Source organism: Vulpes lagopus, chromosome 2 (assembly GCF_018345385.1).
Source record: "Vulpes lagopus strain Blue_001 chromosome 2, ASM1834538v1, whole genome shotgun sequence".
Classification (NCBI taxonomy): domain Eukaryota; kingdom Metazoa; phylum Chordata; class Mammalia; order Carnivora; family Canidae; genus Vulpes; species Vulpes lagopus.
In genome coordinates this window covers 70,714,872-70,731,644 of record NC_054825.1, presented here as the reverse complement: position 1 = coordinate 70,731,644, position 16,773 = coordinate 70,714,872, and the positions used below count along the sequence as shown (strand labels likewise).

At 35.9% G+C, this 16,773-nt stretch overlaps 1 protein-coding gene across 5 annotated transcripts in view; it reads left to right on the top strand.

Annotated features, from left to right (window-relative positions):
- The window catches only part of CTDSPL2 (CTD small phosphatase like 2), an 85,047-nt gene that overhangs the window by 34,844 nt on the left and 33,430 nt on the right, over positions 1 to 16,773 (top strand). For all 5 annotated transcript variants that reach the window (XM_041745273.1, XM_041745274.1, XM_041745272.1 and 2 more), the window contains one exon: positions 15,570 to 15,708. In XM_041745273.1, coding sequence (XP_041601207.1) covers positions 15,570 to 15,708 — 139 coding nt within the window. The remainder of the gene's footprint in view (positions 1 to 15,569; positions 15,709 to 16,773) is intronic.

Below are 16,773 nucleotides of genomic sequence, written 5' to 3'. Positions count from 1 at the left end.
TATGATTTATCTTTGTTTTGATGTATTACTAGAGCTTTTTTAGCTTCATTACTCTTTCAAAGAATCAACGTCTATCTTTGTTAATTTTCTCTTTCCATTTTCTATTTAATTGATTTCTACTTGTTTTTAATATTATACTTTCTGTCTGATTTAATTTTACTTTTTTAGTTTCTAGAAGTGGGAGCTTAGATAAGGAATCAGTAAACATTTTCTGTAACTATTTTAGATAAACAATATTTTAGACTTTGTGGAATATATTGTATTACAGCTACTACTCACCTCTTCAGATAATACATAAATGACCGACCATGACTTTGGACACTGATCTGAATTTCATATAATTTTCTTTTTTTATTTTTAAATATTTTATTCACTTATTCATGAGAGACACACAGAGAGAGGCAGAGACACAGGCAGAGAGAGAAGCAGGCTCCATGCAGGGAGCCCAATGTGATACTCGATCCTGGGACTCCAGAATCATGCCCTGGGCCAAAGGCAGGCACTCAACCACTGAGGCGTCCCTCATATAATTTTCTGTGTCATCAAATAACGTTATTCTTTTGATCCTCCCCAACCCTTCCTACATCCCCATTTACAAATATAAAAATAAAAAACATTCCTGGAGTACCTGGCTGGCTCAGTCAGTAGAGCGTGTGATTCTTGGTCTTGGGTCATGAGTTTGAGCCCTTTATTGGGTGTAGAGCTTACTTAAAAAAAGTTTTGTTTTGAAAACAAAAACAAAAAACCCATTCCTAGCTTGCTGGCCATCAAAAACAGCTTGTTGGACTTGGCTTCTGGATTGTAGTTTTCCAGCCCCTTGTTTACTTAGATCGTCGATATTACACTCCCCTCCAATATAATTTTTAAAGCTGTGAATTTCAAAGTATTATTTTCCCACACATTCTGATTGTATATATTTTTAAGTTTTTATTTTAATTTCAGTTAATATACAGTGTTATATTAGTTTTAAGTGTACAGTACAGTGACTCAGCAATTCCATACATACATTACCTGGTACTCATCTGATTATATTTTTATTACCTTTTTTGTGGGTGTGTATGATTTATTCTCTGACCCATGGACTATTTAGAAATGTGTTGTTTAACTTCCAGATATTTGGGCAATTTTTAGATGTCTTTTAATTGTTGATTTCTAATTTTTTTTTGTTGATTTCTAATTTAATATCATTGTGATTTATGAATATACTGTGTATGATTTCATTTCTTTGATTTTTTTTTAATACTTTCTAGCATGTAGTCTATGTTGGTGAGTGTCCCATGTGTATTTGAAAAAAATGTGTGTATTCCAGAATTATTTAGTGCAGTATTCTGTAACAATTAGATCTAGTTGGTTGATAATATTTCAGTCTTCTGTATCTTAAACTTGTTTTATTAGTTACTATGAGAGGGATGTTAAAATCTCCAACTGTTACTATGAATTTGTCTACTTTGCCTTTCATTTCTACCAGTTTTTTTCTTCATGTGTTTGAAGTTCTCTTGTTAGGTGTATACACGTTTTTGATGAGTATAAATTGTTCTTGTTACCACTGTGAAATGTCTCTCATCTCTAGTAATATTTGCTGTAAGATTTTCTTTGCCTAGGGACGCCTGGATGGCTCGGCAGTTAGGTTCGGCTTTCGGCTTGGGGCATGATCCTGAAGTTCAGAGATTGAGTCCCACATCGGGCTCCTTGAGAGGACCCTACTTCTCCCTCTGCTTGTCTTTGCCTCTCTCTCTCTCTGTCTCTCATGAATAAATTTTAAAAATCTTAAAAAGATTTACTTTGCCTAATATTAATATAGCTACATAATTTTCCCAGCATTTGCATGATACGGTTCTTTCCCTCCCATGAATAAATATACTCTGTGTATTTATATTTAAATTGACATGTTCAGTTAGGTTTAAAGTGAATATTAATATGGTTGAGTTTATTAATCTTATTCTGTATCTATCACATTTATTCTTTATTTTTCTGTTTTTCTTATCCTGCCTTCGTTTTCACAGACTAGTTATCTGTTAGAATTTCTTCTATTTCTTATATTGACTTGAAAAATTAACTTTATGGAGGGACTCATGGGTGCCTCAGTGGTTAAGCATCTGCCTTCAGTTCGGGGCATGATCCCAGAGTTCCGGGATTGAGTCCCACATCAGGCTCCCTGTTTCTCCTTCTGCCTATGTCTCTGCCTTCTCTCTGTGTGTCTCATGAATAAATGGATAAGATCTTAAAAAAAAAAAAAAAAACTTTATGGAGTACAGTTATACACAAAATACCTATTTAAGATATATAGTCACAAATTCTTAACATCTTTATACACTAATGACCAAAAAGTACCTTTACAGTCTTTGCAGACAATTTCACAGCATCACCCTAGGCAACCATCAATCTACTTTTGTTATAGCACCCTAGGCAACCATCAATCTACTTTTGTTATAGATCACATAGAACTTTTCTAGAGTTTCATATTCATATGACTGTAATCATTCAGCATCTCTTGTATCTTTCACTCAGCATAAAAGTTTTGGGCTTACTTGTATTACTGCATGGATTCATTACTTTTATTCACCCCTCCACCTAGAATTCTATTGTATGAGTGTACTGCATAACATAATTTGTTTATCCATTTACAGTTTTTGGTTTTGGTTTTTTATGAATAAAGTTGCTATGAATATTTGTGTTGAGTCCATGTGTGGACCTATATTTAAGTTAAAATTGGGTAAATAAAGAAGATTGGTACTGCTGGGTCCTATAATAAATGCATGTTTATTTTTTTGTGGTAGCTTTATTGAGACATATAATTAGCATGCCATAAAACTCACCCATGTAAGGTATAATAAATTCAGGAGCTTTTAGTATATGCACAGAGTTCTACAACTGATACCATAATCAATTTTATACCATTTATGTCATCTTCAGTGGCTGTCACCCGTCAAGTCTCCTTTCTTTGAGCAACCAGTAGTTGACTTTCTGTCCATATAGATTTGCCTAGTCTAGACATTTCATATAAATGGAATTCTACACTATATAGTGTTCTGTGTCTGGCTTCTTTCACTTAGCATATTTTCAGTGTGCATTTGTGTTACAGAATATATCATTTCACCATTCTTATTGTGAAGTAATATTCCATTGTATGGATATACTCCCATTTTATCAGTTGATGGACATTTGGGTTGTTTCCACATTTTGGCTTTACGAAAATGACTGCTATGAACATTCACATACAAGGTTTTTTGTGGAAATCTTTTTTTCTTTTTAAAAGATTTTATTTGAGAGCAAGATCACAAGCAGCGGGGGAAGGGCTTGAGGGAGAAGCAGACTCCTCGCTGAGCAGGGAGCCCAGTGTCAGACTTGATCCCGGGAGACCCTGGGATCATGACCTGAGCCGAAGACAGACATTGAACCAACTGAGCCACCCAGGCACCCTGTGGAAACCTATTACAGGATAATACGATAATTCTGTGTTTAACTTTTAAGGAATTGTAGGTTATTTTCCAAAATGTCTGTACTATATTACAGTTCCACCAACAAAGTTGAGGGTTCCAGTTTCTCCACATCCTCAACAACACTTGTTTATTGTCTTATTAGTTTTAGCCATCTTGGTGAATGTGAAATGGTTTCTTATTGTGATTCTGATAATACATTTTCTATCTATCTATCTATCTATCTATCTATCTATCTATCTATCTATTTATTCATTCATGTGAAACACAGAGAGGCAGAGACACAGTAGAGAGAGAAGCTGGCTCCCCACAGGGAACCTGATATGAGACTGGATCCCAGGATCCCGGGATCAGACCTGGGCAGATGCTCAACCATTGAGCCACCCAGGCATCCCATGATATACATTTCCTTAATGACAAGTCACATTGAGAGACTTTTTTTTTTTTTTTTAAGATTTTATTTATTTATTCATAGAGAGAGAGGCAGAGACACAGGCAGAGGGAGAAGCAGGCATCATACAGAGAGCCCGACATGGGACTCGATCCAGGGTCTCCAGGATCACGCCCTGGGCTGCAGGTGGCGCCAAACAGCTGCACCACCGGGGCTGCCCACATTGAGAGACTTTTCATGAGCTTGTTGGTCATTGTAATTTCTTCAAAGAAAAGTCTTTTAAATCCTTTTTAAAAGGATTTTAAAACCCATTTTAAATTGGGTTTTGGAGGATGCATGGGTGGCTCAGTGGTTGAGCGTCTGCCTTTGACTCAGGTCATGATCCCGGGGTCCTGGGATCAAAACCCACATGAGGGTCCCCACAGGGAGCCTGCTTTTCCCTCTGCCTATGTCTCTGCCTCTGTGTCTTTCATTAATAAATAAATAAAATCTTAAATAAATAAATAGGATTTTGGATTTTTATAATTGAATTGAAAGAGTTCTCATTTAGATACAAGTCCTTTATTTGATATATGATTTGCAGGTATTTCCTCCCATTCTTTCAGACCCCTTTGAAGCACAGAAGTTTTAAATTTTGGTCAAGTTCAATTTGTTTACTTTTGGTTGTTGTTGCTTATATTCTTGGTGTCATATCAAGAAGCTATTGCCAAAATCAAGGTTTGATAAAATTTTAAGAGTCTCATGCTCCACCGACTGAGCTAGCCAGGCGCTTGATAAAATTTTAGCCTTAAGTTTTCTCTGTAAGTTTTTTCTTATAAGCTAAGTTTGTTTCGTATACGTTTTATAGTTTTAGTTCTTATGTTCAGCTCTTTCATCCATTTTGAATTAATTTTTGTAGGTGACGTGAGGTAAGGGTCCCACTGTATTCTTTTGCATGCTAATAATATTTATTGGTCCTACCACCATTTGTTGAAAGACTGTTTAACTTTTAAGAAACTGCCTAGTTGTTTTCCAGAATATTTGTACCATTTTACACTCTATCCAGCAATGTCTGACAGTTCCAGTTGCCCATATCCTCAGCAATATTTGGTATTGTCAGTCTTTTTAATTTTAGCCTTTCTATAGGAGTGGAGTAGTTATCTCATTGCATTTTTATTTTGCATTTCCCTGATTAATGAGGTTGAATATCCTTGCATGTGCTTATTGGCTGTATATGGATTTTCTTGTTTTTTTTTTTTTTAACTTTCTTTTTTTTGGCTTTTAAAATTTTATTTAAATTCAGTTTGCCAACATAAAATATAACACCCAGGGCTCATCTCATCCATATATGGATTTTCTTTTGTGAACTGACAGTTCAGATTTTCCCATTCGTAGGGAATGACTTCTTAACTTTTTTCTTGTGATTTCATTAGTAATCTCTTGAGCAAGTGGTTCTTAAACTTTTTGATCTCAGGCTCCTTTACCTCCTTACAAATTATTGTTTATGTGGGTTGTATCTATAAATACATCTCATTAGATAATAAAACTGAGGAATTTTGGGACACCTGGGTGGGTCAGCAGTTAGGCATCTGCCTTTGGCTCAGGGTGTGATCCCGCGTTCCTGGGATTGAGCCCCATATCAGGCCCCTTGCATGGAGCCTGCTCCTCCCTCTGCCTACTTCTCTGCCTCTCTCTGTGTCTCTCATGAATAAATAAATAAAATTAAAAAAAATAAAACTGAGGAATTTTGAAAATATTCATAATTGCAATTATAACCTCATCGAATGTTAATACAAATAACAGTTTATTTCCTAAAAACAAAAAGGAAATTAGTGGGTAGCGTGACATTGTTTATAATTTTGCAGATGTCTTTAATGGTGGCTTCATACAAAGTAGCTTTTATTGAAGTGTTTAAAGAAAACCATATTCACATGTATCTGTTAAAGGGAGGAGTATTTTAATATGCTTTTTAAATAATTGTGATACTCTTTTGATACATACTGATACTAGACAAACGTAGTTTCTTAGGTTCTTGTTCCAAGATGGAATTTGAAAGTGCTGCAATGATCTTGTTTTCAGTGTGCATTTGTGTTGTAGAATATATTGTTTTTGTCTTGCACCTGGAGTGAGATGCTCTATGTATGATTTTCTAACACTGTGCACTGTTTTTTTTTTTTTTTAATTTATTTATTTATGATAGTCACACAGAGAGAGAGAGAGAGAGAGAGGCAGAGACACAGGCAGAGGGAGAAGCAGGCTCCATGCACCGGGAGCCCGACGTGGGATTCGATCCCGGGTTTCCAGGATCGCGCCCTGGGCCAAAGGCAGGCGCCAAACCACTGCGCCACCCAGGGATCCCTGTGCACTGGTTATTTAGAAGATAGTGGTTCACTGAATTATGTAGATCTTTGACATGTTGATATATTTCATTATTCAGTATTTAAAAATCACATTTGTGAATATCCTCATTGATCTCAACAGCATAGTTGTTTGTTGTTGTTTAAGATTTTATTTATTTATTTATTTATTTATTTATTTATTTATTTATTTGAGAGAGAGAAGGAGAGTGCAGGCTTGCTTGCCAAGCAGGGGGAGGAGCAAGGGGAGGGGGAAGTAGGGGAAAGAATCTCATTGCTGGGCAGCCCTCGTGGCCCAGTGGTTTAGTGCTCCCTTCGGCCCAGGGTATGATCCTGGATACCCAGGATTGAGTCCCACGTTAGGCTCCCTGCATGGAGCCTGCTTCTCCCTCTGCCTTTGTCTGTGCCTCTCTCTCTGTGTGTGTCTCTCATGAGTAAATAAATAAAATCTTAAAAAAAAAAAAAAAAAGAATCTCATTACTGAGTGCAGAGCCTGACATAGGAGCTCTCTCTCACAACCTGAGATCATGACCTGAGCCAAAACCAAAAGTCTGAAACCAAGAGTCTGGTGCTCAACCAACTGAGTCACTCAGGTGCTCCACAACAGGATAGTTTTTAAGTACTGGAAAGCTGTGAACTTTATGGTGCTGGGTCCAACTTTTCTAAACTTATGATTTTTGCTTCAAAGCTCTCAATTTTTAAAAATATTTTACTTATTTATTCATGAGAAACACAGAAGGCAGAGACACAAGCAGAGGGAGAAGCAGGCTTCTCGAAGGGAGCCCAATTGGGACTTGATCCTGGAACTCTGGGATCACACCCTGAGCCGACGGCAGACGCTCAACCACTGAGCCACACAGGCATCCCAAAGCTCTCAAATTTTATTATTGGCAACAAAAAGTTTTTCTTGAAGTGACAGACTTGCTTTGTTCACTTTTCAGAAAATACCTACTTCAAGTAAAAATAGTTTTCCTTTGGAAAAGTTATCTGACCCAGCTTATAATTAATTCATATGCTTTTTCTTTTTCTTTTCTTTTTCTTCAAGAGAGGGAATCGGAGCAAGAGGGAGAGAGCGAATCTTAAGCAGGTTCTGTGCCTAGCATGAGCCCAAGGCAGGGTTCAGTCTCACAATTCTGAGATCATGACCTGAGCCATGCAGATGCTCTCAGATGCTTTTTCTCAAGATGACTGTGGAACAGAAGTTTACAGCAGTAGTGTTTTATTATACTAAATATCCCATCATACAGAATGTTAGCACATATTTAAGGATTGAGATTTAATTAATTTTACAACTTCAGTGGGGACATTATTAAGCCGAACTGTCTTTTCCCCCTGCTTGTGCATGGCAGTAAATAATACAGTGACTATTGAGTATCATTGTTTTAATGTGCTAAGTGACAGTAGTTATATCTATCATTGTTTTTGCTTAGTACAGATATTCATTACAAGCTATTTCAGGGTAAATTGAGATGCAAAATTATTCACCACTTGTGTTTGCTACTATGCATTCACAGTAAAAAAGATCTTTAGTGATTAGTTGATGTTAGTGTCAGATAAATAGAGTCAAAACAGAAAGTTGGCCATATCCGTAAGGCAAAAGTGTAATTCTATAGACCAGATAGATATCATTTCCTGTATTTGCAGATAAGTTTTCAATTCAGTGAGTGACTTTGGGAAGTAGAAGGGGTTGTTTCTTTTATAGACTTTATCCAGGAGGCTTACAGCAGTATACTGTGCAAGAGTTTATAAGTCTTTCAGATATTATTACCCTTTTTCAACCAATGCTGTATGATAACTTATTCTTTAAAATATTTCATTGTTCTTATTTTTAGTTTGAAAAGCTGTAATGATTTTTGGCTTTTAAGGAACTCATCATGTGTACATTTAAACTATTCTTTTTTAAATGCTGAATGACTGTTCTCAAATGATAGTGCAACTGAATCAGCACCATCACTTTATTTGAATATGTTCTATTACATAAGGCATGATAAGACAACTTAATGGTATTTATGCGGGCAAAGAGAAAATAGCTTCATCATATTCTCATTTGTAACTTACAGTATGATCCAGATTCTTTGGGGGTTTTCCCTCCTTTTGTGAGTCAGAGAATTCGGATCAATCAGTTTTTGCCTCAGTGTGATAATAAATTGAAACCACAAATCATCCAATCTTCCTTTTTTAATCCAGTAATCCATTCATAATTATAAATTTATGAATTTTACTTTAAAATATTACTAAATTTCAAAATAGCTATTTTAGATACAATAATGTTATTATTTTTTAAGATTTTATTTATTCATGAGAGACAGAGAGTGGGGGAGAGAGAGAGAGAGAGAGAGAAAGAGGCAGAGACACAGAGGGAGAAGCAGGCTCCATGCAGGGATCCTGATGTGGGATCGGTCCTGGGTCTCCAGGATCAGGCCCTGGGCTGAAGGCGGCACTAAACCGCTGAGCCACCCAGGCTGCCCAGAATTTTAAAAATTGAATCTGTGGGGATCCCTGGGTGGCGCAGAGGTTTGGCGCCTGTCTTAGGCCCAGGGCGCGATCCTGGAGATCCGGGATCGAATCCCACGTTTGGCTCCCGGTGCATGGAGCCTGCTTCTCCCTCTGCCTCTCTCTCTCTCTCTCTGTGACTATCATAAATAAATAAAAAAAATTAAAAAAAAAATTTTTAAAAATTGAATCTGTTATTATTACAAAGCAAAATATTAAGAGTACTCTTACTATATTTCCACAAATACATATATTAAAAAGTTAAGATTTCAAAATAGTAATTTACTGGATTATAATGATGCCACATAGATTGTATGATAGCAAGTATGACTGTTGAAGATACCTGGTAAAGAGTACAGTAGTATTGAACACCAAGATCTTTTATATTTCCTCATATTTGCCTTAGTAGTGTTCATTCCCTACTGCAGGTTTAGGATCCCATCTGGTATTATTTATTCTATGCCTGAAGATCTTCATTTAGTATTTCTTGTATAGATCAGCTGGAAATGAATTCTGTTGTTTTCTGTCTCAGAATGACTAAAATGAACAGTTTTTTAAAAACTTGCTATATCGGGACGCCTGGGTGGCTCAGTGGTTGGGCATCTGCCTTTGGCTCAGGGCGTGATCCTGGGGTTCCGGGATCGAGTCTCACATCAGGCTCCCCGCAGGAAGCCTGCTTCTCCCTCTGCCTATGTCTCTGCCTCTCTCTGTGTGTCTCTCATGAATAAATAAATAAAATATTTAAAAAAAAACAACTTGCTATATCTCTTACCAGCTTTCTTACAGCTTTATATCTGTATATACTGAGCCTATAGTCATTACCTACTATCTTTTAATCTTTATCTTAGTCTTACAGGGTCAGCATATGTTCAGTATGTTTAATGCTTATCCTTAGTCCTCATGTCATGTCTGCAGTCATTTTTGTTGTCTGAAGCTCATTTTCTATTAGATGCCCCAGAAAGTACTCATGGGAACAATATTCTTGCACGTTGATAATAGTACTCTTTAAGGCTGAAAATCCAGTTTTGCTGCATATAAAATACTTGATTAGACTTTTCTCTTATTTTAAATGTTACTTCATTTTCTTCTGACAAAAAGGCATTACTGTTGAAGTTTGATGATGATCTAATTTTTTAGTTTATAAATGATTTTCCTTGAGTGCTGGCTTCAGCAGCACATATACTAAACGATCTTCTTTGGTCTCCAAAGGATTTTTTTTCTTTAAATTATATGAAGTTTAGGCTATATCTTGTTTGTTTTATGGATTGATAGTTTTAATTAGACATATCTTTCAATATATAACACAAAATCATTTTTTTAAAACGATTGGTTGATTTGAGAGAGAGACAGAGACTGTGAGTATAGGAAGAAGGAGAGAGAATCTGAAGCAGACTCTGTGCTGAGCACAGAGACTTTGTGAGAGTCTCAAAACTGTGAGATCCTGACCTGAGCCAAAACGAAGAGTCAGAAACTCAACTGATTGAGCCAACTGGTTGCCCCTAAATTCTTTTCTTTGAGGAAAATTTTCTAATATTCTTTTTTTTTGCCATGCTTTTGGTTTCCTCCTCCTTCTTCTTCTTCTTCTTCTTCTTCTTCTTCTTCTTCTTCTTCTTCTTCTTCTTCTTTTTTAAGATTTATTTATTTTTTTATTCATGAGAGAAAGAGAGAGGCAGAGACAGAAGCAGAGGGAGAACCAGGCTCCATGCAGGGAGCCTGATGTGGAAACTCGATCCCGGGTCTCCAGGATCAGGCCCTGGGCTGAAGGCGGTGCTAAACCGCTGAGCCACCTGGGTTGCCCCCAGGGACTACTATTTTCTGCCTGTTGGATCTTTGTGTATCTTCATTATTTGTAATATTTGATGTCTTTTAAAAATTTCCCATTTTATCTTCTATTTCTTTTAAAAGTCATAATCTATTGTTTACTCACTTTTATGTCTATTCTTGTTCAGACTATTTCTGATATGATTTTTTTATTTCTAATTATTTTATCTGCAATTTGAATTTTTCTAACTTATGTGTCTCATTTTCTTAATAAGTCTTGTGTTTTGAAATAGGTTATAATTTTGATCTATTCTGTATGCATATTTTTCTAATATACATTTCTAACATGCATCTGTAAAGATGTTATTTTATTCTTTGTATATTTTATTACAATAATTTTTGTGTGGATTTAACATCTATACTTGTTCATTTTTGTGTATTAGTTTTTCTGAATTTTTAGAAGGTAGTGTGGTTTAGGGTATCTTTTCTGTTTTTGTGTAATGTTAAAAAATATAGCGATTGCTTTTGGAGTTTTCCTGTCTCTTTATTACTACTCCATGTTTATCTGAAACTTCACTTTCCTTTTATTTTTCCCCCCTTTCTCTTTTTTTCTTTTTAAGTAGGCTCCATGCCCAGCGTGGAGTCCTGTGCGGGGTTTGAATTTTCCACCCTGAGATCGAGACCTGAGCTGAGATTAAGAGTCAGATGCTTAACCGGCTGAGCCACCTAGCCACCATCTTTCCTTCTTCTCTGTTGTGCCTTTGTTAACTCAGTTTTGATTCCATTCCCAGTAGTTTCCCCTTAGTGTGTAGCCTTATTCAAGAAGAGAGCCCTAGTTGGTCATTTTCAAGAGTTTATAGTAGATGTTTCATTCTCACCACGGACCCCTTTACTGTTAGATTAGAAAGCAGCTTTCTCTCCTGTCTTAAGATTGTCCTGTCATGCTTTCCATTGAATACCTACCTTTTTAGCTATTTTGGGCTTTTCTTATTCTCAGGTGTATCACACACCTTGCTAATACCGTTGCTTTCTTCTACACTAGTGCATGTGGGCATTCAGGGTATGGTGGCTGTTGGTTTGTCCTTATCTGCTTGGAATTTAGGAGAGACAGAATCTTGTCTCCCAATTCACCATTGGTTTTTTTTTTGCCTCTTTAATTCTTTGTGTTTCCCTTGGGATTCAGACATAAGAACATACTACCTTCCCAAGATATTCCTCTAAAAGCCTATTTTAGGGACAATTGTGAAAAAAATAAATTCCAGAGAAGACATTACAGGGTTAATGAATTTATTAAAACAACCTGTACAGTAATGTAGGAATCTTGATTTTCCTAGTTCTTTTAAAAATCATGCCACATTCAGAAATTCCCCAAATTACATAGTTGAACGTTCAAGAAGGGCTAGGATTAGGTGATGAATTGTCTTATCAATGACTGCAGAACTTTTACCTTGATTTTAATAGCTTCCTCTTCCCACTTAGAGATGTAAGCTAAAATATTTTTACTTTATGTATTTATATACTTTTTTTTTTTTTTTAAGAAAAGAGTTATTTATTTTAGCACAAGCAGGGGGAGAGTCAGAGGAAAAGGGACAGATCTCCCCTCTGAGTGCGGAGCCTGGCATCATGGGGCTCAGGGCTTGACACTGAGATCATGACCTGATCCAAAATCAAGAGTCAGAGACTTAAATGACTGAGCCACCCAGGCACCCCAAATATTATATGTATTTTTAATTGACCGCGGTACAGTCTATTCTGCTACAGTAAATATGTGGTACTTGTGCAACATCAGTTAGCCTATAGACTCTTGGTAAATGGGAGAATAGTGTCAGTATAACATGGGTGGTGCATTGCTTTATACATGACTTTTTCCTAAACTGGACAAAGGGATCCTGAATTAATGGGAGTTGAAATTTTTAAAGATTTATTTATTTATTTATTTATTTATTTATTTATTTATTTATTTATTTGAGAGAGAAAGAGCAGAGACAGCACAAGTGCAGAGGGTTTGGAGGGGTAGAGAGAGAATCTTTTAAGCAGACTCTGCGCTAAGCAGGCTCAGTTCAGTCTCACAACCCTGAGATCACGATCTGAGCTGAAGCCAACAGTCAGACACTTAATTGGCTGTGCTACCCAGGTGCCCCAGGGAGTTGAATTTTATATTTCATCAGGAAAGTAAAAAACTTTCAATTCAGCTGTTACAGAAACAACTCCCTCCCAAACAAACATACACGCAGAGGTTTTAATTAGAAGTGATAATTAGCAGTATCAGGGAGGAGAGTTCCTTCCTAGAGAAGTACCCTCTGGTCTAGCAGGGACTTTTCTCATGTGGCAGTCTGCATTTCCTTTTTTTTTTTTTTTTTAAGATTTTATTTATTTATTCATAGAGAGAGAGAGAGGCGGAGACACGGGCAGAGAGAGAAACAGGCTCCATGCAGGGAGTGTGACGTGGGACTCGATCCTGGGTCTCCAGGATCACACCTTGGGCTGCAGGCGGCGCTAAATCGCTGTGCCACCGGGGCTGCCCTGCATTTCCTTTTGTGTCCATCTTAGACCAACTGTGTTAAAGCTCCACTTCTCCGTTCCCATAAGCCCTTTTTTCTCCTCTGTTTTTATTACTTTTTTTTTAAGCCCTAAGGTAGCATTTCACCTTCTGTTCGCTGCCTTGCTGGGGTGTCCAAGTTATCTCTGAAGTATCCCAATCATTGTTTTTGTGAATGCTGTGGTTAAAAGAATTAACAGGGCATTGATTGATCTGCTCTGTATAACCCCTCTCTACCCTCCTGGACCAATTATTTTTTCTTTAAGCCTTGTTATTTTTAGTGTTGCAGAATGCAGGGTTTTCAAGAATGTAAGTATTTATGTTATAGCAGATGTACTAAGAGATTTCTTCAAGAAGATGCTGGAGCTTAGTGTTTAGCTTTGAGGCATTTCTGTTCTTGAAGGACTTTATTTTATTTATTTATTTATTTTCTTGAAGGACTTTATAAAGAGAATCCTGTTCTCTGGCATTGGGAATCCAGGGTTTGGGATATGAAGCTTACTATTCATTTTAAAATGCAGAGGAATGATAAATAGTAACCATTTGAAGAATTTTGTCATGGATCCCTGAGGTGTTATCTTGTGCTATAATGACATTTTTTAAAAAATAATGACATTGTTTTAATGGAGGTATCTAAATTAGAGAAACTACTAAGCAAAAGTAAAATTCTGTATGGTGTGATATGTAATGATGTATTTTTATATTATTTTTGTTCTGTTTTGATCCAAGTAGGGAATTTTTTTTAAAAGAAAGCTTAGCTTTTTAATAATCTTTAATATCTTTTTCTTTCTTCTAAGATTTTATTTAAATTCAAGTTAGTTAACATATAGTGTAGTATTGGTTTCAGGAGTAGAATTGATCCAAATAGCTAATTATAATTGTGGCAATTTGCAATACTAGGGTTTGTTTTAGAAATAATAAAACAATATTCAACCTTAGAGAATGTACGGTACCATCTTATTTGCTACGATATAAAAGCATTAAATACAAATGTTCAGTAGAAATAAAAGAACTATTCCCCATTGAATAAGAATAGTGATTATACATACAGATTATGTTTAATATAGACTTAAAAATCTAATCTAATCCTTACCAAAAGATAGCAGGCAGTCCTATTAAAACAGCAAGGAATTGGGGCACCTGGCTTGCTCAGTTGGTAGAGCATGCGACTCTTGATCTTGAGGTTGTGAGTTCAGGTCCCACGCTGGGTGTAGAGATTACTAAAAGATAAACAAAAGAATCCACCAAGGAATTAAAGGTCAGTATTACAGTAATGTAAGAAAATCACATACGTGGTGATAGAAAAATTTTACAAATGAGAAAAATAGATGTACAAATGAAAAAAAATCAGTGTTCTCTAAGAGTACACTTGGAGTATACTCTTTTAGTACTGCAAAAACAGTGTAAACTGGTGGTGTGGATTTGCCTCATATAAGGAAATGAATAGAAAGCTTTATCGGGGAGTAGACTCCTTGGTGTTAATTTGGGCATTTAAAGAATTGAGGATGGCATTGGGGTGTGGCAGTGGCAGACCCTGTTATTTTTGGTAATATGTGATATGCCAGCAAATTCCAATGGAGTTCTTTCTCTTACCCTGAGTGCTCAGGGAAACAACCACTGTTCTTTCAGACAAGTCTAGGCATAGGGGAAAATTGCTGAAAATTCAGAGCATATTGTACAATTGAGTATTTAAATCGCACAGTTTAGTGGACCCTGGAATAAGAATCTGAATTTTGGGGATGCTGTAGTTATATTTGTGTATTATAAGTGCATTAATAATAAACACTCTTAAAACATTGTCATATTTTTTTTAGCACTGTTGGATATTATATAATTGTATTTTGTTTCTCCTGGATGTGAAAAATGGGAAAATATATTACACATACTATATCTTTTTTTTAAAATTAAGGTATAATTGATATATACAACATTATATTAATTTAAGCATACAACAGTGATTTGATATTTTTATATGTGTGTGTGTGTTGTAAAATGATCATCACAACAGGCCTAGCTAACATCCCCATCACCATAGTTAGAGCTTCTTTTTATGATGAGAACTTTTAAGATTTACTCTCTTAGCCACTTTCATATATGCAGTACTGTATTAGCTATAGTTACCATGCTGTGTATTACATTTCTATGACTTATTTTATAACTAGAATTTGAATCTTTTGACTCTATTCATTCATTTTGCCAGCCCTCACCCCCTACCTCTGGCAACCACCAATCCATTCTCTGTATCTTTGAGCAGGTTTTTTGTTTTTTGTTTTTTTTTTTCTCATTTGTTGACCACATAGAAGTAAGGTCATACGGTATTTTCACTGTCTTTACTTAGTACATTCATGTTTTCATAAGTGGCAAAATTTCCTTCTTTTTTAATGGCTGAGTAATACTCCATTTGTGTGTGTGTGTGTGTGTGTGTGTGTGTGTGTGTGTGTACACCCCATGTATTCTTTATCCATTCATCAACAGATGGACACTTAAGTTGTTTCTGTTGGCTATTGTAAATAATGCTGCAGTGAACATAGAAGGTACATACATTTTTATAAGTATATTCTATAAGGTGGAATGCCTGTGCTCAATGCATGTTTTTTTCCTCATATCTTAAGGAAGAGAGAGAAAATCCTTCGAAACGAAGTAGGATTGAACGTGATATAGATAATAATTTGATCACATCAACACCAAGAGCAGGAGAAAAGCCTAACAAACAGATATCTCGAGTAAGACGGAAAAGTCAAGTAAATGGAGGTTTGTTAATATTTAGATATTGTTTTATTAGGTGTAAGCATAGATCTCACCTGTCATGTTTCTTTTTTGTTTTTAAAAATGGACCTGAAATTTTTCCCTATTTTTGTAACCCTTTGTATTATTAATAGCATGAAATGAAATAAAAATTTATCTAATATAAATCTACTTTGATGAATTAAAATGATAAGTAAAGGCAGAGCAACTAGCTTTATACTATTTATCATGAAAATATATATGGAACAGCATTTTCAACCTCTAATAAGCTCAATTCTTAAAGCAGTAATAACTGTGACCTAATTTATTGAAATATGTACAAAGAATCTGTTCCTGGATCATGGAATTTCAGAGCTCAGAAAGGGCCTGGATCACTCAGGACAGTGGTTCTTAACTAGGGGTGGTTTTGTCCCCAGGGAACATTTGTTAATGTCTGGAGACCTTTATGGTTGTCAGAACCTATTGAAGGGTTGCTACATCACTTCTAGCAGGTAGAAGTTAGGGATGCTGCTAAACATCCTACAGTGCACAGGACGTCCTCCCACAGTAAAGAAACATCCAGCCCAAAAGTCAATAGTACTGCTGTTGATAAATCTTGTTCTAGGTCAGTATAATATTGCTAGGAAGCTCCTCAAAGTCAAAAAGGAAGAAAACAAGAAGGACAAGCAGAGAAAAGCTATAAAAAACAACACTTCAGAGCATGGAATGGTGCGTTTTAACCATTGCTCTTTTAAACACAACAGCAAGAATAATTCCTTGCTTCTTTCCTCTCAATTCAGTGTTGTATCTCTATTGTTAGAATGGACTAATAGGGAAAAGGAAACAAAAGACCTATTACAAAGAAGGAAAAAATCTGGTAGATACCAACTAAAGTTATGGAAGGTCAAGGATGATTAATCAAAACACATTTGTTTGAATTTGTTTTTACTGTATATTTTCCAAAAGATCATGAAATTTTTTTATTAATAAGAAACTAAAAAAAAACAAAAGACAAAAAACCTGTTTGTTTTTCTTAACCATTCTGAAATGATGTCTGGGTATACATAAGTAATTTTTGATACTGCTATACAT